Source organism: Tamandua tetradactyla, chromosome 6, assembly GCF_023851605.1.
Source record: "Tamandua tetradactyla isolate mTamTet1 chromosome 6, mTamTet1.pri, whole genome shotgun sequence".
Taxonomy (NCBI): Eukaryota; Metazoa; Chordata; class Mammalia; order Pilosa; family Myrmecophagidae; genus Tamandua; species Tamandua tetradactyla.
The window spans coordinates 117,209,157-117,228,930 of NC_135332.1; the positions used below are offsets into that span (position 1 = coordinate 117,209,157).

Consider the following 19,774-nt stretch of genomic DNA (forward strand, 5'->3'; position numbering starts at 1 on the left):
TTACATGGGCAGGCACCGGGAATCGAACCCGGGTCCTCTGGCATGGCAGGCAAGCATTCTTGCCTGCTGAGCCACTGTGGTCTGCCCCCCACAGTATTTCAATCTATGCAATTTTTACCCTTTATCTCCCCCATTATTTATTTATTTATTTTACTCATCTGTCCATACCCTGGATAAAAGAAGCATCAGACACAAGGTTTTCACAATCACACAGTCGCACTGTAAAAGCTATATCATTATACAGTTGTTTTCAAGAATCAAGGCTACTGGAGCACAGCTCTACAGTTTCAGGTATTTCCCTCCATCCACTCTGATACAACATAAACTAAAAAGGGATTTCTGTGTAATGCACAAGGATTACCTCTAGGATAACCTCCCAACTCTGAAATCTCTCAGCCACTGAGATTTTATTTTGTCTCATTTCTCTCTTCCTCCATTTGGTCAAGAAGCCTTTTTCATTTTGATGGTATCAGATCCCAGCTCATCCCTGAGAGTCATGTCCCACATAGGCGTGAGGGCAATGAGTTCATCTGCCAAGTTTGCTGCCACTCTTTTTAAAATAGAAGTCTCAAACATTCACAAAAGGACAAAGAATTACTCCCACACACCCATTACTCAGATCAAGAATTACCAGCATTCTAAAGCAAATATCAGATACAGATATATGCCGTTATCACACCAAACAAAGTTAATCATAAATCCTTTATAGTATCGAAATACCCCAGTCATGTTAAAATTTCCCTGATAGTTTCAAAGATGTGTTTTAAAGGTAGTTTTCAAATTACATCCCAACATATTCACACGTTCATTTCTTTGATAGATCTCTAAAGACATAAGAATCCTGGAGTGGGCAGAAAAATGTGAAAGTTTGATGGTGGATTCTGTCCTGAGACCACGTTGGTGTTGGCCAGAGAAGGAGACCAGGAGGGCTTGGCCGAGGTATGGGAGGATGGGGAGGCAAGGGCTGAGAATCGGATTGGCCCTTCAGTGGCCGCGGCTGGTTTCCTCCAGGCCACCCCAGGCAGGAACAGAAGAGCTCCCAGGCCTCCTGAAGCAGACTTCACCATTGCACCAAATCACTTCTCTGCTTAAATCCTTCAATGGCCTCCCTTTTCCCTTAGAATGAAATTGAAACTCTTTCTAGGGACACATGCACAACTCTCCCCTTCACTAATTATGCTATGGGCTGGCTACAACAAACCCCTTCCTACCTCAGAGATGTGTGCTGGCTGGTCCCTCCACTGAGCACTCCTTATTGGAGATGCTCCTCAGCCTTCTGCTCTCAGCTCCAGAGAGGGCTCCCCTGACCTCCACACTGAAAGGATGCCCCTTCCAAAAACACATCACCACAGCTATCGCCCTCACAGCTCTTGTCACCATCTAATCATTTCCACAAGGGAGGGGCCTTGCTTGATGATTCATTATTGGGTACCATTATTCACTCAACAAACATTTATTGAGAATCAAGTACCATGCTAGGCACCAGGGAAACCAAGACAAACATACACAGTCCCTGCCTTTTCATGGCAGGCATTCCACAGGGAGGCAGGCATGCAAACATTGTCAATACGACAAGATGACCGCTACAAAGAAAGAATAAACCACAGTGGCACTGAGAAAAGGCATTTAAATCTTCCCAGAGAAGTCAGGCAGAGGTATCCCAGAGGGGGGGCCCTGGGGGATAGTGAGGGTGGGGGGAGTTATCAGGGAGGCAAGGGGAAGGTGCTCTCGGCAGAGGGAGTTGCATTTGCAAAACAGCTCAGGGAGGCTGGAGCTGGGAGTGCAAGTGGGAACTGAGGAGCATGATGAGTGTCTTGATGATTTGAAAGCTGTTGTGTGGAGAAGGGAGGCGCCTAGTTCTGGAAATACTGAGCCAAGTCCAAGGGGTAGAAGTCACAGGCTAGCAGATCTGATGACCAGACAAGATGAAACCTCATGTCCAGTGAGTGCAGGCTGGAAACTGAGGTGAGACCGTGATGCCCATTGAGGTGCTATCTGTTGCATCACCTGGGAGGTGATGCTGGGGATGGGCACCTGTGAAGGTCTCTTGTCCCTCAGGCTCTGTGACACTCACTCAGGCCTGCATACCCAAGCAAGGCTGCACAGGGAAAGAAAGTTGCAGTGTGAGCAGTTTTTGAAGAGGTGGCATTTAAAATGAAGTAACATGCTATAAGTATGGTTGGCTGGGGAAAGCCAAGCTGTCATTGGGGTAAAATTTTGGATCCCAGCTTTACTTTAGGTCATATGAGAAAATGTCTATTCTTTATTGTTCCTAAACCTTTCCATTTAGAAAATGGAGTGGGGAAAACCATTCTATCATAGGCAGTAATACATAATTTTTATGGAGTTCCTGGAGTTTTCTGCCATGTACAATGGAGTGTTGGTAAATGCTTAACAACCATCTGTCTGGAAACAAAAAGCCCCCATGGTAGCATCTGTTGATACCCTCACCATGGCTGATTTCAAACTTCCAAGGTAACTTCCCTGAGTATGGATTTAGGCAGACAGCTAGTACAAGCCTGCTCCAGCACATCTCTGCGTACAAACATCAAGCCATACTTGCAGCAACCTGCATATGGAGTGGGCCGGGCTCATGCTGGTGGATGCTCAGGGGTGGGTGGGGGCCTGGGATGGCAGTTGAACAAACCTGGGCTCAACAATGGCTCCACCTCCTTCCAGCCATGTGACTCCATTGTTATATGACAATCACATCTTGTACTGACTGAGCACCGTCTCTGCTCTAAGGACCTGATGCTTCCTAACTCATTTAATCATCATAGTTAGTGACTGTATCAGATAGGCTTGGCTCTCATCCCCAGATAGGATGCTGAGACATAGCTGAAGTAATATGCACAAGGCCACACGGCTTATTCCTGGCAGATCTGGAATTTGGACATAAGTCGGTCTGACTTTGGAATCTGAATTCTTAATCACTATATTGTACCCCCTCTCAACCAAGTGAGAAAATGGATCATTCCCATACTCAAGAAATAGCTGAAGCCATACAAAGGAATGGAGCCCTGAAAGAGCAAGGGTCTGAGAACAGGTTCTGAAAATATGAGACTCCCTCTTTGATTTGCCTCCTTACTTCCTCTTATGCTCTGCCTGAGCTGTGGTCTTCAGGAGAGTGAAGGGGCAGGAGGGGTGAACTGAGAAAATGCCAAGCTGGCAGTAAAGGCTGCCAGACTTATCTGGATAGGAGAGTAAGTCCAGGCTAGACTGACCTCAGCACTGGGAGCTTAGAACTGGGGCCAAGATTTAGAGTTAGACTTCAGTAGGGTCACTGCCAAGGCTGAGAACTCTGGTAGGCTGGGACCAGATATTTAGTGGGCTAACTAGATTCTGCAGAAGAATGTATGTTAATCAGCAACTTCAAATTTTTTCCTAATGTTAAAAGGCCAGATTTCACTTGACTTCCAGAACCTCCCACCCTCTTGCTTTTCCTCTTATTTCACTGGGTACCCTTTCCCAGTTTCCTAAGCTGCTGGTTTTCCCTCTTCTTCCTGACTCTTAAAATCCATCCTTGGTCCTTGAGATCTTTTGTCTTCTCTGTCCGTATTTGTTCCCTAGATGATTTCACTGAGTCCTATGGCTTAAATTCCTTATAAACGCTGATGGTCCCCAAATTCCCATCTTCAGGCTGGTCTTCTCATATATAGTTCACATATATGACTGCCTAGTAGATTTCTCCACTTGGATGCCTAATAAGCATTTCAAAGTGAACCTGCCCAAAACTGAACTCTTGATTACCAACCCTGAAACCACTCCTTCCCTAGGAGATCATGCCCCTATTCAACCAGTACTCAGACAAAAAACCCTAGGAATCAGCTTCACTCACTTCCTCGCTTACCTTTCACATCTGACATAATAGCAATTTGCTTTTCTTTGAAATACATCCAGAATCTAACCACTTCTCACCACCCGCTCTGCTACCATCCTAGTCCAAGCCACCATTATCTCTCACCTAGACGAATGTGGCAGCCTCCTAAGTGGCCTCTCTCTGTTTATCCCTACCCAGATAAAACCTGTTCTTTCCTGTATTCAGCAATATTTCTGTAATGTAAATGAGAACATGTCACTACTCTGCTCAGAACCCTCCAGTGGTTTCTCACTACTCGTAGAATAAAATCCACATTCCTCAGTATAGCTTAAAAACCCTACATGATTTTGCCCCATCTGTGCCTCCAATCTCGTCACCTACCACTCTCCTCTAAGCCCAGTGAGCTCTAGCCAAATGGGACTTTTTGCTCCTCTTAGAAAAGCCTGAGTTCATTCCTGTCTCATAGACTTTTCATATGCTTTCTCCAGATTAGCAATACTCTTCTCCCAGATCTTCACATCTTCATTAGTTCCCTCACGTCAGTTTGCTACACAAATGTCACTTCTTCATGATCACTTGACCTAAAGGAGCTCCCATCACCACCACTCCAACCTTGATGGTCTCTCAACTCATGCTCCCTATATTTTAGTTCTTATTTCTTATTTATTGATTTATTAGTACTTATCCATAACATTTTACTGTATCTTTATTTATATGTTTGCTTATTATCTGTGTCCCCCATTAGAACATAAGTTCCATGGGGGCGTAGTTCCTTGTTTTGTTCATTGCTGGATACACCACACCTAGAATACTAGATAGTCAATAAATATGTATTGGCTGAATGAATGAATGGCTAAAAACAGTGTCCATGTTTACCAATATTTGGCCCCCTTAGAGACATTGAGGAACTCATATATACAGTTTATTAATTATCAGAAGTTTCCTATGAAAAATTAGAGGGTAGCTTATTTCCCCCATTTTATTTAAAACCAGAAGTAGTAATTCATTTGATACTTAAAGACTGCTTATTCAGCCAGAGCAAGTAGTTGCTAAATGTTCATCTTCCAAATGAAGTAAGTAAAGTATCAAGGTAGGTCTCCAAAATGGGTGTTCTCATAGAGTATAAACTTACTTTATGCCAATTAGATACATTATTGCAACTTTGGAAGAAATTACATTAGCATTAATTTTTTAATTAAATACTTTCTAGAAAGTCTTCATTTTAGAAAATTCATATAAATGCAAATTAATTGCAAAATTCAAGATGTAAACTACATCATTTCTATTTAAAACTGAACAGAAAATCATGTCATTATAATAATATAAAACTTTGGTTTGTTAAATTTTAGAAACTCCATCAAATATAAGTTTTAAAGTCTATGGTTAAATAACCATCTTAAAGGAAAAACTGGTATCCTGATCCCCTAAAAACATCTTCATTAAGGCAATACAATCCAATGAAGATACATACTTTGTGTTTGAACAATTATGATCACAAAGGGCCCCTCTCACCCACCTCCACCCCTAACTTAGAAGAAATTTAATATACTTTTGGGGATATGGTTTAGACTGCCAAACACTTACGTAGAAAATTCTGCTTAGTTGTTTTAAGAAACTGCTAGCATTCTGTAAGCGGGCTGACACATTTTAATATGATACCCAAAGACAGTGTGTTTCTAACTGCTTGGTTGCAAATGAAGATGTAAGGATATAAGTATAAAAATTTATGTGATGATCGGTGATGGAACCCTAATCCATCTTAAGCTGCATGCATGACAACTGGCAGTTCCCAACATGTATTAAGAGACAAAGACCTTTTTTTTTTTTGCCTGAGGGTACATTCTCTTACAAAAGCAGAATATTTTTCTTCTTCTGTTGCTTTCTAAAGATATCATGTTAAACTCTACTCTTGATGGTTACTCTTCTAAAGAGGCACAATGGATAGGAGAGGACTTTGTGATAGATTTATAAATTTGGGGTAAAATGTAACACGAAGCATTCTAATATGCAATTTAAAATAAAAAACCCAACTTGGGCAAGGGACATTATATCAACCAGCAGCATTCTTTAGAAGTGCTTGACATTCAATTGGATAGAATTCTATGTTGAAGTAGATTGTAGGCATATTATGAATGTTTTTCCTCCAGCATCTGGTAGCTTCAAAGCCCAGGGGGAGAAGTGATGACCATGCCAGAATTAAAAAGCTGCCTGTTTGGATAAATATTCGGAAAGGATATGAATTAAGTTTTCAAAAGGCTGGAAGAATTTGCTGAAAGTGGAGGGAGGTGCTAAAAGCAATAGCTGTTTGGAATTTGATAGTATGCAACTTCAGTGCTTTATATCTTTAGCCAAATAAAGGTGACATATTTTAGAAAAGGAAAACGAATGAATGAGTACAAGCGGAAAAAGCATAAGACAATGCCTTGATTTGTGAAAAAAAAGTAAGTAGTGCTTCTGTGGATCTGAGATGCAGTGTGGGAAGAGCCCCAAGGGAAGTCAGGCACCTTCTTCATGGAGCCTTTCTACATCTGGAGGGGAGGCGGACTTTTGACTTCTGTGTCCTGTATATTAGTCAAGATAGGCTCCTTGCTAAACAAAGGACCCAGATGCTCAGGGCTCACAGAAAACGCAACTGAGTATATCTGGGCAATGGACCCTGGTCAGTCAGGGTCCCAGGTCCCTTCTGAATTGGGACTCTGACCTCCTTCTAGGCATGCATTACAGTCTTCTCCATTCAGCAGGTGGGAGGGAGAATAAAATGGAAGATGGTATGTGGGAGGATTTGATGAAGTAGAACTGAAAGTGCTCACATTCTACTGGCCAGAACTCAGTGACAGGACCACACCTGACGCCATGGGATGTTGGGTAACGTGGTTTAGCTGGGAGCTGAGGAGAAGATGAAGCAGGTTGGGTAAGTAATTAGCTCAATTACCATAGATGGTACCATATTATCATATTCACCTGCTGAGGAATCTACATTTCGATCTTCCCACATTAAACTGTAAGCCCTTAGAATAGGGTCAGAGTTGGATCTTGTTTGCCTTTGTATCTGTAGGACCCAAAACTGGCATGGAGTTGATGCTCAGTCGGCAGTCAGGGGGTGCGTGCCTTTGGCTCACAGAGCCCAGCAGAGTGACCTGAGGCCTGAAGACCCTTGTTCCAGGCTCTAACATTACCAAGAAATGCCAGACTTTTTCTCCTTCCTTAATACGGACTTTTCATGGAGACATTTCCAGATGCTTACTTTCTTAATCCCCATTGTCCCTTCAGACAAAGAGAAACCTTTACAGAAGGGTCCTCATACCCTTCACTCCAGGAGGAGCTCCCATGGGGGCAGGGAGAGGTTGGGTTTCTGAAAGACAAAGGGCCGGGCAGAGGATTTCTAGAAAACTCCAACCTCCAGATAAAAAGGGAAAAAATGATTGTCTGAGAAAGAAGTCACAAATTATAGGTGAGAGAGCAAGGCTATAGACATTTATAAAAATCTGGAACCATAATTGTTCTGTCTCTATTTGGTTTCACTTAAAACAGGAACAGCCCCTGTTGCTGGGGGGTTGCATCCCACTTTGTGGTCAGATTGGGGTAAGATGAATCCTAAGAAAGAGACTGAGGACAGCAGGCTTATTCATATTTAAAAACAGAATTACCATAAAAGGAAAATTGATAAATTGTACTTCTTCAAAGTTAAAAACTTCTGCTCTGTGAAAGTTCTTGTTAAGAGGATGAAAAAGAGAAACTATAGACTGGGAGAAGATATTTGCAAACCACATATCTGACAAAAGACTCATTTCTAGAATATATAAAGAACCCTCAAAATTCAACAGTAAAAAAGAATGCAAAATTAGCAAAGGACATGAAGACACATTCCACTGAAAATCTACAGATGGCCAAAAAAAAAGAAAAAACAACATATGAAAATATGTTCAACATCACTAGCCATTAAGACCATGATGGGATATTACTATACTATTAAAACAGCTAAAATAAAAAATTGAATACCAATGCTGGAGAGGATGCAGAGAAACTGGGTTGCTTGTATATTGCTGGTAAAATGGCATAGCCACTCTGGAAGTGTTTGGCTGTTTATTAAAAAACTAAACATATACTCACCATACAACCCCAATTGCACTTCTGAGCATTTGTCCCAGAGAAATGAAAATTTATGTCCACAAAAACCTATACACAAATGTTCATAGAAGCTTCATCTGTAATCATAAAAAACTAGAAACAACCACAACATCCTACGATAGGTGAGTGATTAAACAAACTGGTGGGAATACCATTCAGCAATAAAAAGGAACAAACTATTGATACATACACAAGTTGGATGGACCTCAAGGGTGGTAGACTGAGTGAAAAAAGTCAATGTTAAAAGATCACATATTGTATAGTCCATTTATGTAACGTTCCTGAAATGACACACTTATAGAGATAGAGAACAGATTAGTAGGAGTGGTTGCAAAGGTTGGTGATGGCCTGGTTTGGGGGAGGGAGAAGGGTGAGATTTTAAAAGGAATGGCACAAGGATGATCTTTGAATGATGGCATAGTTTTGTATCTTTGATTGATGTGGTGGTTATATGAATCTACACGTCATAAAATAGCATAGAACTATACGCCCATATTGTACCAGGTCAATATCCTGTTTTGGTGATTGTACTATAGACCTATATTTTCCCATTGGGGGAAACTGGATGAAGAGTACATGGGATTTTTGCAACTTCCAATGAATCTATAATTATTTCAAAATAAAATTAAAAAAATAAGTTGGAACTATGCTTTGAAATGTATCTTCATTTAAAAATAATAATTCTCATAAAAATTTGAAAAATACTTAAATGTGGAGAGATGGGTAATGATTGCTTTAAAGAGAACAGGAGAGCAGGTTGAATGCCTGGAGTCTGGTCCTGGAAGGGAAAGGGAATCACTGAAGAGGCCTCAGGCCTGGAAATGGCCTTCCTCAAAGAACTACTCTGCCCTTCGCTTCCACTCATGGGAAAGCCACATTTATTAAAAGTTGGCAATGCTTTTCCTGTTTCTGTCTGTATGGTTAGATCACACTTCATCCCACTTTGGAAATGAAATGAGTAGGCATATCTTACCACCCTCTAGAAATATGAGGGAAGGGTTTGCCTTCCCTCTGAAGATATGCTGGGCCATTCTCATGAACCCGGACACTGGTTAGGGTGTCTAGTGCTTGGATTTTCAGAAGTTTCCAACTTCTCTTCCTCTCATTGAAATAAACTTTAACAGTTCAAGTCCTTCTTTAAAAATCATTGGGAACCTCAGACATAGAACCATCAGTTCATACGAGTTTCAGCATTTAGAGCAAGACTTCAGAGAAATTCTTTCACAGTCTTAAATCTCTCCTTCAACAGAAGCAACATTCATGATCACTGTAAAAACTAGTTTGAACTTCATCTTTCCATTATTATTCTAGGTAGAGTCCCAATCTTATCACCCATACTCTCTAACGTGAGCCTTTCCTGCTAAAAGCCTTTCACAGCTCTTCACCATCAGCAGAACAGAAGTGAGCATGGCAACAGGGCTCCCTACAACATGATGTAATGGGCCTCTCCAACTTTCATCCTCTGCTACTTCCCTTCTTCCACTTTACTTACTTTTTTGTAGCTCCAAATTGCCTGTAGTTCCCTTGTACACATAATGCTGTTATCTACTCCTGTGCCTTTCTCCCCCTGTTCTCTCTGCTTGGAGCCAAATGGCCACCAACCTTTCTTAACCTAGCTGCTTCTTAACATCCAGATCCAGCTCAAACATTTTCCCCTTTGGGTAACCGCCTGCAAGCCTACACTGGGACCAATTGTCTGCTCTGTGCAGTTAGCATGTTCTGCATAATACTAAAATTATCTGATTGTCTGTCTACCGCAGTAGGCAAGGAATGCCTCAAAGCCATGGGGCATGTCTTGCTCACCCAGTGCCCAGCAGAGCAGGAGCTCAAGAAATGTCTGTTCAGCTCCACTGCATTAGCCCCTTAATGTATATGACTGGAGTTCAAATAACTGAGGATTCCTCTGAGCAATTTCTTTTTCTCCCTCTCTCAGTTTATAATTTGCATGACTACTGAGCATACGCTAACTTTGTTTAAGGGTAGTAGATGTGGAATTCTGGAATACTAGGTCTGTTCCTCTCATAGCATAAAAGATATCAGAAGTAATATTTTTATTGGTAAAATAAGTGGTGCTCAAGTTAAGTAGCTTTTGTAAAAATGGCACAGGACCACTCCTTGGCAGTTCTGAGGGAATAAGAATTGGCAAGCCCAGTAGCCCTTGAGGTCACATGCCCCGTCGTTCCATGGCACTCACTTCCTGAGGCTCTGCTGCCCGACCCGCCTGTAGGGTCAGCTGGTCCTGAGGTCAGAACATTGAAGCACCTTCCTCAGATTGAACCTGCTGGAGCACCTGAGGCCAGAGATGAGTTTCCCTTGCACTTACATGAATGGGCTTATGAAAGCTCTTATACCTTTTTACTAAGAAATATTGCGGTTGGCAAAATTTTGTGTAATTGTTTTTATTTTAATATATTACTGGACAGCATAAACAAGGGAGAACAAGTGTAGCCTCTTCCTATCTCTAATTGCCGGAATCAACTAACATATATATTTTTAATCATTTTTTTAAAAAATTTTTATTAATGAAACCAATCAACATACAATATGAACCTTCCTTTTTTCATCACATAGTTGTATATTTATCATCATGATCATTTCTTAGGACATTTGCATCAACTCTGAAAAAGAAATAAAAAGAAAACAGAAAAAAATTCATACATACCATACCCTTTACTCCTCCTTTTCATTGATCACTAGCATTTCAATCTACTAATTTTATTTTAACATTTGTTCCCCCTATTATTTATTTATTTTTAACCCATATGTTTAATTCATCTGTCCATAAACTAGATAAAAGAAGCATCAAACACAAGGCTTTCACAATCACACAGTCACATTGCGAAAGCTATATCATTATACAATCATCTTCCAGAAACATGGCTATTGGATACAGCTCTACATTTTCAGGCAGTTCCCTCCAGCCTCTCTGTTATGCCTTAACTAAAAAGGTGATATCTGTTTAATGTGTAAGAATAACCTCCAGGATAACTTCTCGACTCTGGAATCTCTCAGTCATTGACACTTTATTTTGTCTTATTTCTCTCTTTCCTCTTTCGATGGAGAAGTCTTTCTCAATCCCTTGATGATGAGTCCCAGCTCATTCTAGGATTTCTGTCCTACATTGCCAGGAAGGTTTACACCCCTGTGAGTCATGTCCCATGTAGAGAGGGGGACGGCAATGAGTTTGCTTGTTGTGTTGGCTGAGCGAGAGAGGCCACGTCTGAGCAACAAAAGAGGTTCTCTTGGGGGTGACTCTTAGGCCTAATTTTAAGTAGCCTATCCTTTGTGGGGTTAAGTTTCATATGAACAAACCCCAAGATTGGGGGCTCAGCCTATTGCTTTGGTTGTCCCCACTGCTTGTGGGATATCAAAAATTCTCCACTTGGGGAAGTTGAATTTTCCCCCTTTCTCACCATTTCCCTAAGGGGACTTGGAAGCAACTAATATTGACCAAGGAATTTATCAGTAACAACAGTCCCTCACAGGAGGCCCGAGAGATGCCAGGTCAGGGGAAACACAGTTCATGGGGCTTCCTGGGTCTCTTGTGATAGGCCATTGCCTTCACAGCATAGTTCTTATTTGATTTTACATTGGACTAACCCAAGTACAAAGTGACTGGTCTTTCCCAAGGCAAACTCTGAGCAAACTGCTAAAATAAACCTGTTGTAAATTGCTTCCTCTCCCTCCATCTATAAGTATCAATGAGTTTTAAACCAGAGAATGTATAATTGGCAAAATCATCTTGCATTACAAGAATTCATGGATCAGAGATCATTTTGATAAAGGGGGCACAGGTTTTAAAAAGGATGAGAAAAGTTGACCTGGTTCCATGCCCAGAGTTTACCCAGAAACTTGTGACTCAAAGAGGTTCCGAAACTCGTGTAAGGTCACTGAGCTGGTAAATGGCTCATACTGGCCTTAAACCCAGATGATCTGGTTTCTATGTCAGAATTAACAGGAATGAGGACCATCTGGCTGGAAGGATGGCTATATGTACTTGTTCTTCCCACATTTATGGAATGTGGCCCCATGCCAAGTGCAGTGCTGGGCCCTGGGAAACCACAGGTAAAGAAGCAACCCCTGTATTCAGGAAGGGGGATCCCCATCATGGTAGGCTCAGAAGACTTCCTGGATGAGATGCAACTAAGCTTTCTTGAAGGACGAGTGGTGGTGGGCCAACCCCAGTGTGAGAGAAGGGCAAAGGTGGCAAAGCACCAGGGTGGGAAGTGGCATGCATGATGTGCATAGGGGACAATGAATGGCCAGTGTCCTGGAGTGGCAGGAGAGGTTGACATGTGCTCAGAGCAAGGCCTCAGAGGACCTTTGCAGGTCATTTCAAAGTGCTTGGACTCCAGCCATGCATGGGTTTAATCAGGGCAGCCAGTGGTGTGTGTGGATTTGTGTTTTTGAAGGGGCCTTCTGCTGGCAGCTAGGCAGGCAGCAGGGAGACAGCAAGAAGCCCTGCAGGGTGGACGCATGTTTTTTCTTCCTAACCTACTTGTTCTTTCCTCAGCTCTTCCACCACTGACACCCCTTGTTACAGCAGCTTTCACTGGGCTCCTTCCAGAAGTCTCACTTGTTAGGTAGAGGAGAGGCCTTCCCTGAATCCCCTCCCAGCCCACTGCATGAAGAAGTGACCTGCTGGGAGAGGCCCAGAAGATAGGAGGGGCTGCAAGGTCCAAGCTCAGACCCGGCACGCTGGGTACCTTCCACCAACACCAGAGAAAGCAACACTTTCCCAGTAGGTCTACCGCGAGGCCCAAAGGACATCACTGAGGTTAAAAAGCCTTGCAAGCACATAGTTCTGGACAAAGGCAGGAGGACATTCCAGGGCTCCTGGAGGTAAGGGGGTGCTGGGGAAACAGACTCATGTTCCATGATGTCTGCTTAGATGACATTCTCACCAACCTGGAGGTTTTTACTCTGGGCCCCTAAGGGTCCTGGGACAGATTTGGAGGCTGTACGAACTTAGATGGGGAAGAGGTTATATCTTTATGGTTATTAACATCTAACAGAAACATTTCTTTAGGCAAAATACCAGAAATAATGGAAGCATGTTAGAAGTATGGTGATTAAACCAACTGGTTGACCTTGTTGGTCAGCATGTTAATGAAGAAACACTTATTTCTAAATTTTAAAAATATTTTCTTAATTGTATTCAAATTTCATTTTTGAAATCATATGCATTTTTATTTCATGCATTTCAAAAGTATTATTCACTGTGAAGATGTCCATAAGTTTCACGATACTGCAAACTGGCCCATGGTTTAAGAGAGGCTAAGAACCTCTGTTTACCCAAAGTCACTTATATTGGATGAGGTGGAGTCCAAAGAAAGGAAACTACCAACTTTACCCTCTAGTGAAAAGACTTCGGGGCTAGGACTCCAGAGAATATAAGCTGCTCCTGAGCAACTAGCAGGGCCAGGGCTTCAAAGTATAATACAGATAAAAGAAAGAAAGAGACTGGTATCCCTTTGGGCACAACCATTCTGTGCTTGGAGTTATCCTTTTGAACACAAGCCACAGTCTGAAAACTTCACATGCATTTGTACAATGCTGATCATCCGAGGACTCCTCTGTCTTCAGCCTGGGATACGTTTATTTAAAAAGCTAATCCTAGTATGCTAAACAAGAAGAAGGTTATGGAGTGAGGGATTTTGCTAAAATCACACAAGTCAGTGTGCTCTGTCTTTGCTCCAAGCTGACTAGATGCTTCTCTGGTTATGTATCTAGACACCACAGGGTGTGGTGGCCCTGGGGACTCTATCATCACCCCTGGAGGGGACGGTGAGGCAAAGCAGTGACGGCATATTCAGTTACCAACCAACTCTTGCTTCTCTAAAATGTTTTTGTATTGCACATTCCAGATGCCAAAACAAAAGGATGTGGAAACCAGTCAGGGGGTGAAACCATATCCACAAACGCCCGGTGAGCCTACCATCCATGTGCTGATCCCACAGCCTGGCAGGCTGGCAGAGGACACAGTGCTTGATAAGCCTTGGAAAACCAAATTGATATGATCTTTGAATGGGATGGTCTAATTTTCAGCAGTTTCTTCAAAATCCTGTGCTTTCTGCTATCGTATGCGTTGTCTTTGCTCATCCCACTTTAACCTGCAGCCGTCAGTGCTTTAATAGGGGTGTCTATAAAGAACTGCCCTAAAATATGCCTTTCCAGTGCACTTAATGTCTTTCCAATTAAATCCAGATGTGCAAAGCTGAAGGAACAGTTCTCAGGACTGAAAAAGATGACATAAATCTTGCAGCTGACAGAGATCCCACTGAGCTCAGTTGGGGAAACTCACAGAGAACTTGTTTGGGGCCAGAAAAGCTGCTGGGTATAAAGACAGATGTGTACACTCTGATTCAAAAAATAAATGTTAAAAAAGAAAAAACGCTTCTGTAAAACAGTGCCTACAAATAGGGCTGGAGACACTAAGCACGCTGGTTTAGCTCCCCCTTCCCACACTCACAGCTACATCAAAGGAGGTGACTGAAAAGGCTTTGCTAGAAAACAGACAAACACAGCGACGCTTCCTGGTCTCCTTAATTGCTCTTCTTGGGGAGAGGAAGGTGGGCACTCCTGACAGACCTTTGCTGGAAGAGAACAAGGGCTGTTTGTGCAGCTGAGGGTTTGGCTTTTATTTTTGTTTAATTATTAGGTCTTGTACACTTTCCAGAAAGTTCCTTTTAAAAATAGTATATTCTCCCTCCTCTTCTCCAGATGCTAGGAAATGTAGGCTCAACCCAAACTGTGTCCATTTCAAAGGGACACAGAAATTCGGGGCTGGTGCTAAAGGCGTTTGATGGCACACAGCCCAAGGACAGAAGGCTTTGGTTTTCTTTTACCCTCCCAATAATTTTGTTTTTAAAGCTTGGAACACAAATTCCACTGAAAGATCAACTTCTGAAAGATGCAGCGTGGAGCGGGCCAGGCATGGCAGTGGAAGTGAGAAGCTGGATGCAGGGAATCGGTCTGGCGGGCACCCCTACCCCCCCACCCCCGTCACAGACACTGCGGCTCTGCAGGCAGGTGCTGCAGAGGACAGCAGCTTCTAAAGGCGTCCCGACGGCTGGCTCTGGGAGTTTTGGGTTCCCACTGGAATTTTTCCAAGAGCTTCCCTGAATCGTCCGCTCTCTCTTCTCCAACCCATCTCCTGCCCGCACCACTATAGCCGGGTTGGCAGAAGCGCCCAGACCAGGTCATCTGTAGGATGGCGGTCGGCTGAAACCCCAACCCCTCGTTATAGTGCATTCATTTACAATTTTATAGCCCCGAGCATATCCCCCTGTAACGGTATCTTTAAAATGGCTGCTTGCCTTCAGTGGGTGAGTGCAGAGCTGGGCTTTTCTCTCTCCCTCCTGCTGCTCTCTCTGCATGGAAACAATAGTATTAAAGTATCAGAAAGTTGAGCTCTGGATTCCAGGACTGCACGCACACTTCTGACCACTTCTATTTTCCATCCTGAGATAAAAGTCAAAACATGTTTTTTAAAAGTGTTTTACATTTTTTAGTTGGGCATCACTTTTCTGAAAGCATGCTAAGTATTGTAAAGACATCTTCAAAGATAGACACCTTCAACTATACGGAAATTAATGCAAATTATGGTATATCTCGGTGACATGCTAATTTATAGCACCATAAAGGTACAGTTCAAAGCTTGGAATGAGCTAGAAGGAAGTCCGTGGATTGATGATTTGCAGTAAGAAAGGCTTAGAAACAATAAAATGTAACTAGAGTTTTAGTTTGGAAATGAACTAGAGGGTCCATTTGTTCCAAGTTACTGAGCTTTTAATTTAGATCTGCTGTTAAAACCTAATGCATTTTCTATTTGTGGTTAGTAAGAGACTCTAACTCTGTCTTTAAGGGAAAATTACAAAACAGCAGAAATAATCCTCAAAGATAAGACAGCTGCAGTTTTCTTAGCAAAACAGTAATCTCTACATCTCATCTTTAAAATTTTATAGCAAAGCAGAAAAAGTCTGAGAAAAATGAGACACCTGTCATTTTTCAATAAAGGCTGGCAATTATTGAAACAGGGAAAATACGTTTCAGTAGAGGCAAAATTCACCTGCAGTGGTGTATAAAATATTACATATTCATGAACCATTGTTGACAATTATTGATCCCAAACATCTGAATCTTGAGCAAGAATTTAAAAACTATCATTTGCTGTTTTCCTGTGACCACATAAGTATATACTCTCATTTCTTTGGTCAGTATTTATGCCATTTACACTCTACACCCAAGGTGCTAATATATTCAGAAAACATACTTTAGATTCTGAGTGCTGTTTGGGAAAAAGTTAAGAAGCACTTTGCTACCAGAACTGAGCTGGTAAAAACTGGCCCAGGGGCTTGTCACAGCCTGGGTGTTTTGAGGCTTGAGTAGCTAAACCAGTTTGAAAATGGATAGCTCTCTTCAGAAATCAAAAAGAGAAACTTGAAAAAAAAAAAAAAAAAAAAGTAGTGAATTTTTAGGGTAGGTAGATTTTTTTTTTTCATTTTTATACTAACAAGAAATATCAACTCTTGTTTGGTAACCCAATTCATAGCATCTCTTTCTAAAAGACACTAAGGTACTGCTTAAGCATGTATCCTTTGAATTATTTTTTAAGAAAGCAAAGGTCCTAGGTGTGGGTCCGAGCCGCCAGGCCCTCGGCCCTAGCATGGTAGTCCTCAGAGCTGACCCCTTGGTCAGGTGCCCACTCCACGCTGGGGGTCCGAGTCGCCTGCCTCCACTTGGTTTTGCAGGGCTGTTACAGCCAGAAAACAAATGGGCACCTTCCCTAAATGTTGTCTTCCTCTTATTTAAGAACACCTGATCCTAGAGAAAAAACCCCAGAACATTACAGATTATACAAAATCTAGTTATCCCTAGTAAATAAGTTATCTATAAAATGAAGGACTCTTAAATTGGTTTTTCTTAATAGAGCTAGCTATAAAACAGGAATTCTTTTCACCAGTCCAAATTAGCAGCTACAAATTCAGCATTTTATGTTGCATGTTAGCTTTTAAATACCACACATTCATAAAGTTGCATTTTATTACACATGCCAAAACACTGACACTAACTGTGATATAATACCCACTGGACGAATTTAAAATTTGCAGAACCTTGAATAAAAATATTTCTTCTTGGATTATCTGGTTGCCTACTTCATTTGCAGACATAAATTAAAAATATGCTAAATGGATCTACCTTTAACTCATAAGTTTGCTTATACTTTGATATTATCATTATAAAACTACTGTATTTCTTTTTGTGATTTTTGTTGAGACCTGTATTTAGGGTTATTTTTCTAAACTCAAGGCAGTGGTGGCAGCAGAAGGAGAGTGAAGATCAGGAGCCAGAACAATGGAGTTTGGGGTGTGTTGGCCCCAACAGGACAAGCTGACCATTTTATTCACCCCTTCTCTTCAACAGAACAAAAGCAGTAATAGTCCACAGTGATGTTTTATATTTGAATGGTGTTTAGCATTTTATTATCCTTAAAGAAAGAAGAATAAGAGTGCTTGCTAGGAAAGAAGAAAGGACCAGAGGGGACATTGTTTCAAACACAACTAAATATTATCTCAGGCTTACTGAGGTGTAGAGGTTCTAGATGCCCAGCCTGTAGGTATACATTAACACACACACAGATGACTGCTTACATGACTTTATAGCAAAGCCAGCAGTGAAACTGCGTCCCCAGGGAATAATGACAACCTCGTCAGAGCTGCAGACTGTAAGGTCTGTGATTGTTAGTGCTAGGAGGTGGGAGCTGAGGGGCAGGCAGAGGAGTTTGCTCTGGAGGACGAAATCCTCCCCAGGCTAGAAGAGGGCTGTTTTTGGCAGGACCTTCAATCCAGCTCATACTTAAAAGACAGGTTCAGCTTCAATTGGACATGGAAATATTTAGCCAGTTCATCCCACTCAGTGTTTGCAGCATGACACTGTAATTCTCCCATGTGTAAATCCACCAAACACATGACTTGCTGCAGGCAGAAGGGCCATCTGGATCCCATCTCCTTGTACAAAGGTGCAGGTCACGAAACTTACTGTCTGCTCTGCTAGGGCTAGGTCTGACTCATTGCTATTTAATGGTGGAAAGGTTTAGGAAGGAGGAACAGTATTGATCTGGGGAACTTGGCCACTTTGGTCAAACTACCATTATCTCAGGGGCTGGGGTGGAGGGTCCAGGAGCTAGAACCACAGGACGGGGTCAAAGGATTGCACACCCAGAAGGCTCACTCTAACTGCAGAGACACTGACGTTCCTTACCAGAGGCCTTGACCCAGAGAATGGTGGGAAATTTGCCAAGCGGGCTTGGGGCCGCTGTAGTTCAGGGTAGGCCAGAGATGCCCAAACCAGAATGTGAGCCTCAGGGGCTGCACTGTGGCTTTGCTTAGGCTGTACCCTTTCCTAGAGGGCCCGTCCCTTTGGTCTTCCAGTGAAAAACCACTGTACGTGATTTGAAATTCAGCTAAAACAGCATTCCCTTGCCAAAACCCCCTCTGAATTCCCTGAAAGTGGGCTGCTCTGTCTTTTGTAATTCCAGAATGCTTGCTCATATCTTTATTACAGATTTTTACATTATATATGTGAGACTACATGTCTCTGTACCCCACCAGCAATGACCTACTCAAGGTCAAGGGCTGTGCTTCATTTCTCTCTCTCACCCCAACAAAGAACCTTAATCATAGTGGGTGTTCAGTAAATCTTGGATGGATGGATGGTTGGATGGATGGTTGGATGGATGGATGGATGGATGGATGGATGAAAAGCTGCAGCTCAGCCAAATCAAACTTCATTGGCTATATTTAGTTAGTGTTGGGTCCAATCCAGACAAGAATCCATGTATTGGCATAACTTAATTGTGATGGTGTACTCTCCCCACAGGGCAGAATCAGACTCAGCATTCAGACATATACTTTTACAATATTCAGATCTGTGGGCAGCATGTATTACAGTCTTGTTACCATGGAGCATTGTTGAATTAAAAACCAAAAATTAAATAGGATATGTAGAATGGAATGATGTTAGGTATTTGTTTGTTCTTAATTTTTTTAAATTAATAAATAAATAAATTAAAAACAAAAATTAAATAGGACATCGCCACCATATGAGATTAGGCATGGAAGAGCAATCTAAAATACACAGTGTAGTTTATTTAAAGCAGGCCTCAGTTGATGGTATAGAGGACTTTAAATAGGACATATTTAAAATAGGTGAGCCTAAATCAATCCAGTATAAGAAATAGAACCTCTCATCTTGATTTACAATGAGAAAGAATAACTAGATTTTGCCAGAGTTATCATTCGTTTAGTCAGATATCTTCTGAATACCTCACAGGTGTACAACAAACAAGATGTAAAGAAATAGGAAATAGGAAATGAAAGAGAAAGAGTTTGTTGGGTGGGAGGTAAAGGGAGGAGGCACTCTTCATGGTAGAAAGGAGACAGGGTTGAATAGGTCTAGAGGTAGGAGCAAGAATGAGCATGGACACCCATTTCTGGAGGTCTTGGGGAATTTTCATTCCATTCCATTTTACCAAATAATCATCTTCCTGCTACTCATATGTGAGTCACCTGAGCTAATAAAATTCTATATTTTTAGACCACTGACATTTTCTCTATGACACTTCTATTTTTCAAGTATGGAGAAATTTGTAACAAACACATTTGGAGATTCATTCAAAAATGGAAACAGTACAGAGGCTCTAAATTAAAAATCTAGGAGTTCAACTGGACATTTTTATTTGTGAATCACATACAGTGTATTGAATAGCGACATTTACGAATGAAACCACAGTCCTTTTCTGCCCCCAAGTCTTTGACTCTCTGA

At 41.8% G+C, this 19,774-nt stretch overlaps 1 protein-coding gene across 11 annotated transcripts in view; it reads right to left on the reverse strand.

The window, feature by feature from the left end:
- The window catches only part of STAU2 (staufen double-stranded RNA binding protein 2), a 363,048-nt gene that overhangs the window by 12,878 nt on the left and 330,396 nt on the right, over positions 1–19,774 (reverse strand). For 8 of the 11 annotated variants that reach the window (XM_077167009.1, XM_077167004.1, XM_077167001.1 and 5 more), the window contains one exon: positions 15,268–15,321. The exons of 2 other annotated variants lie outside the window; for them this stretch is intronic. In XM_077167009.1, the coding sequence (XP_077023124.1) occupies positions 15,268–15,321 (54 nt within the window). Of the gene's footprint in view, positions 1–10,545; positions 10,567–15,267; positions 15,322–19,774 lie in introns of those variants that run through there. One more of the 11 variants, XM_077167014.1, reaches the window with a different exon arrangement.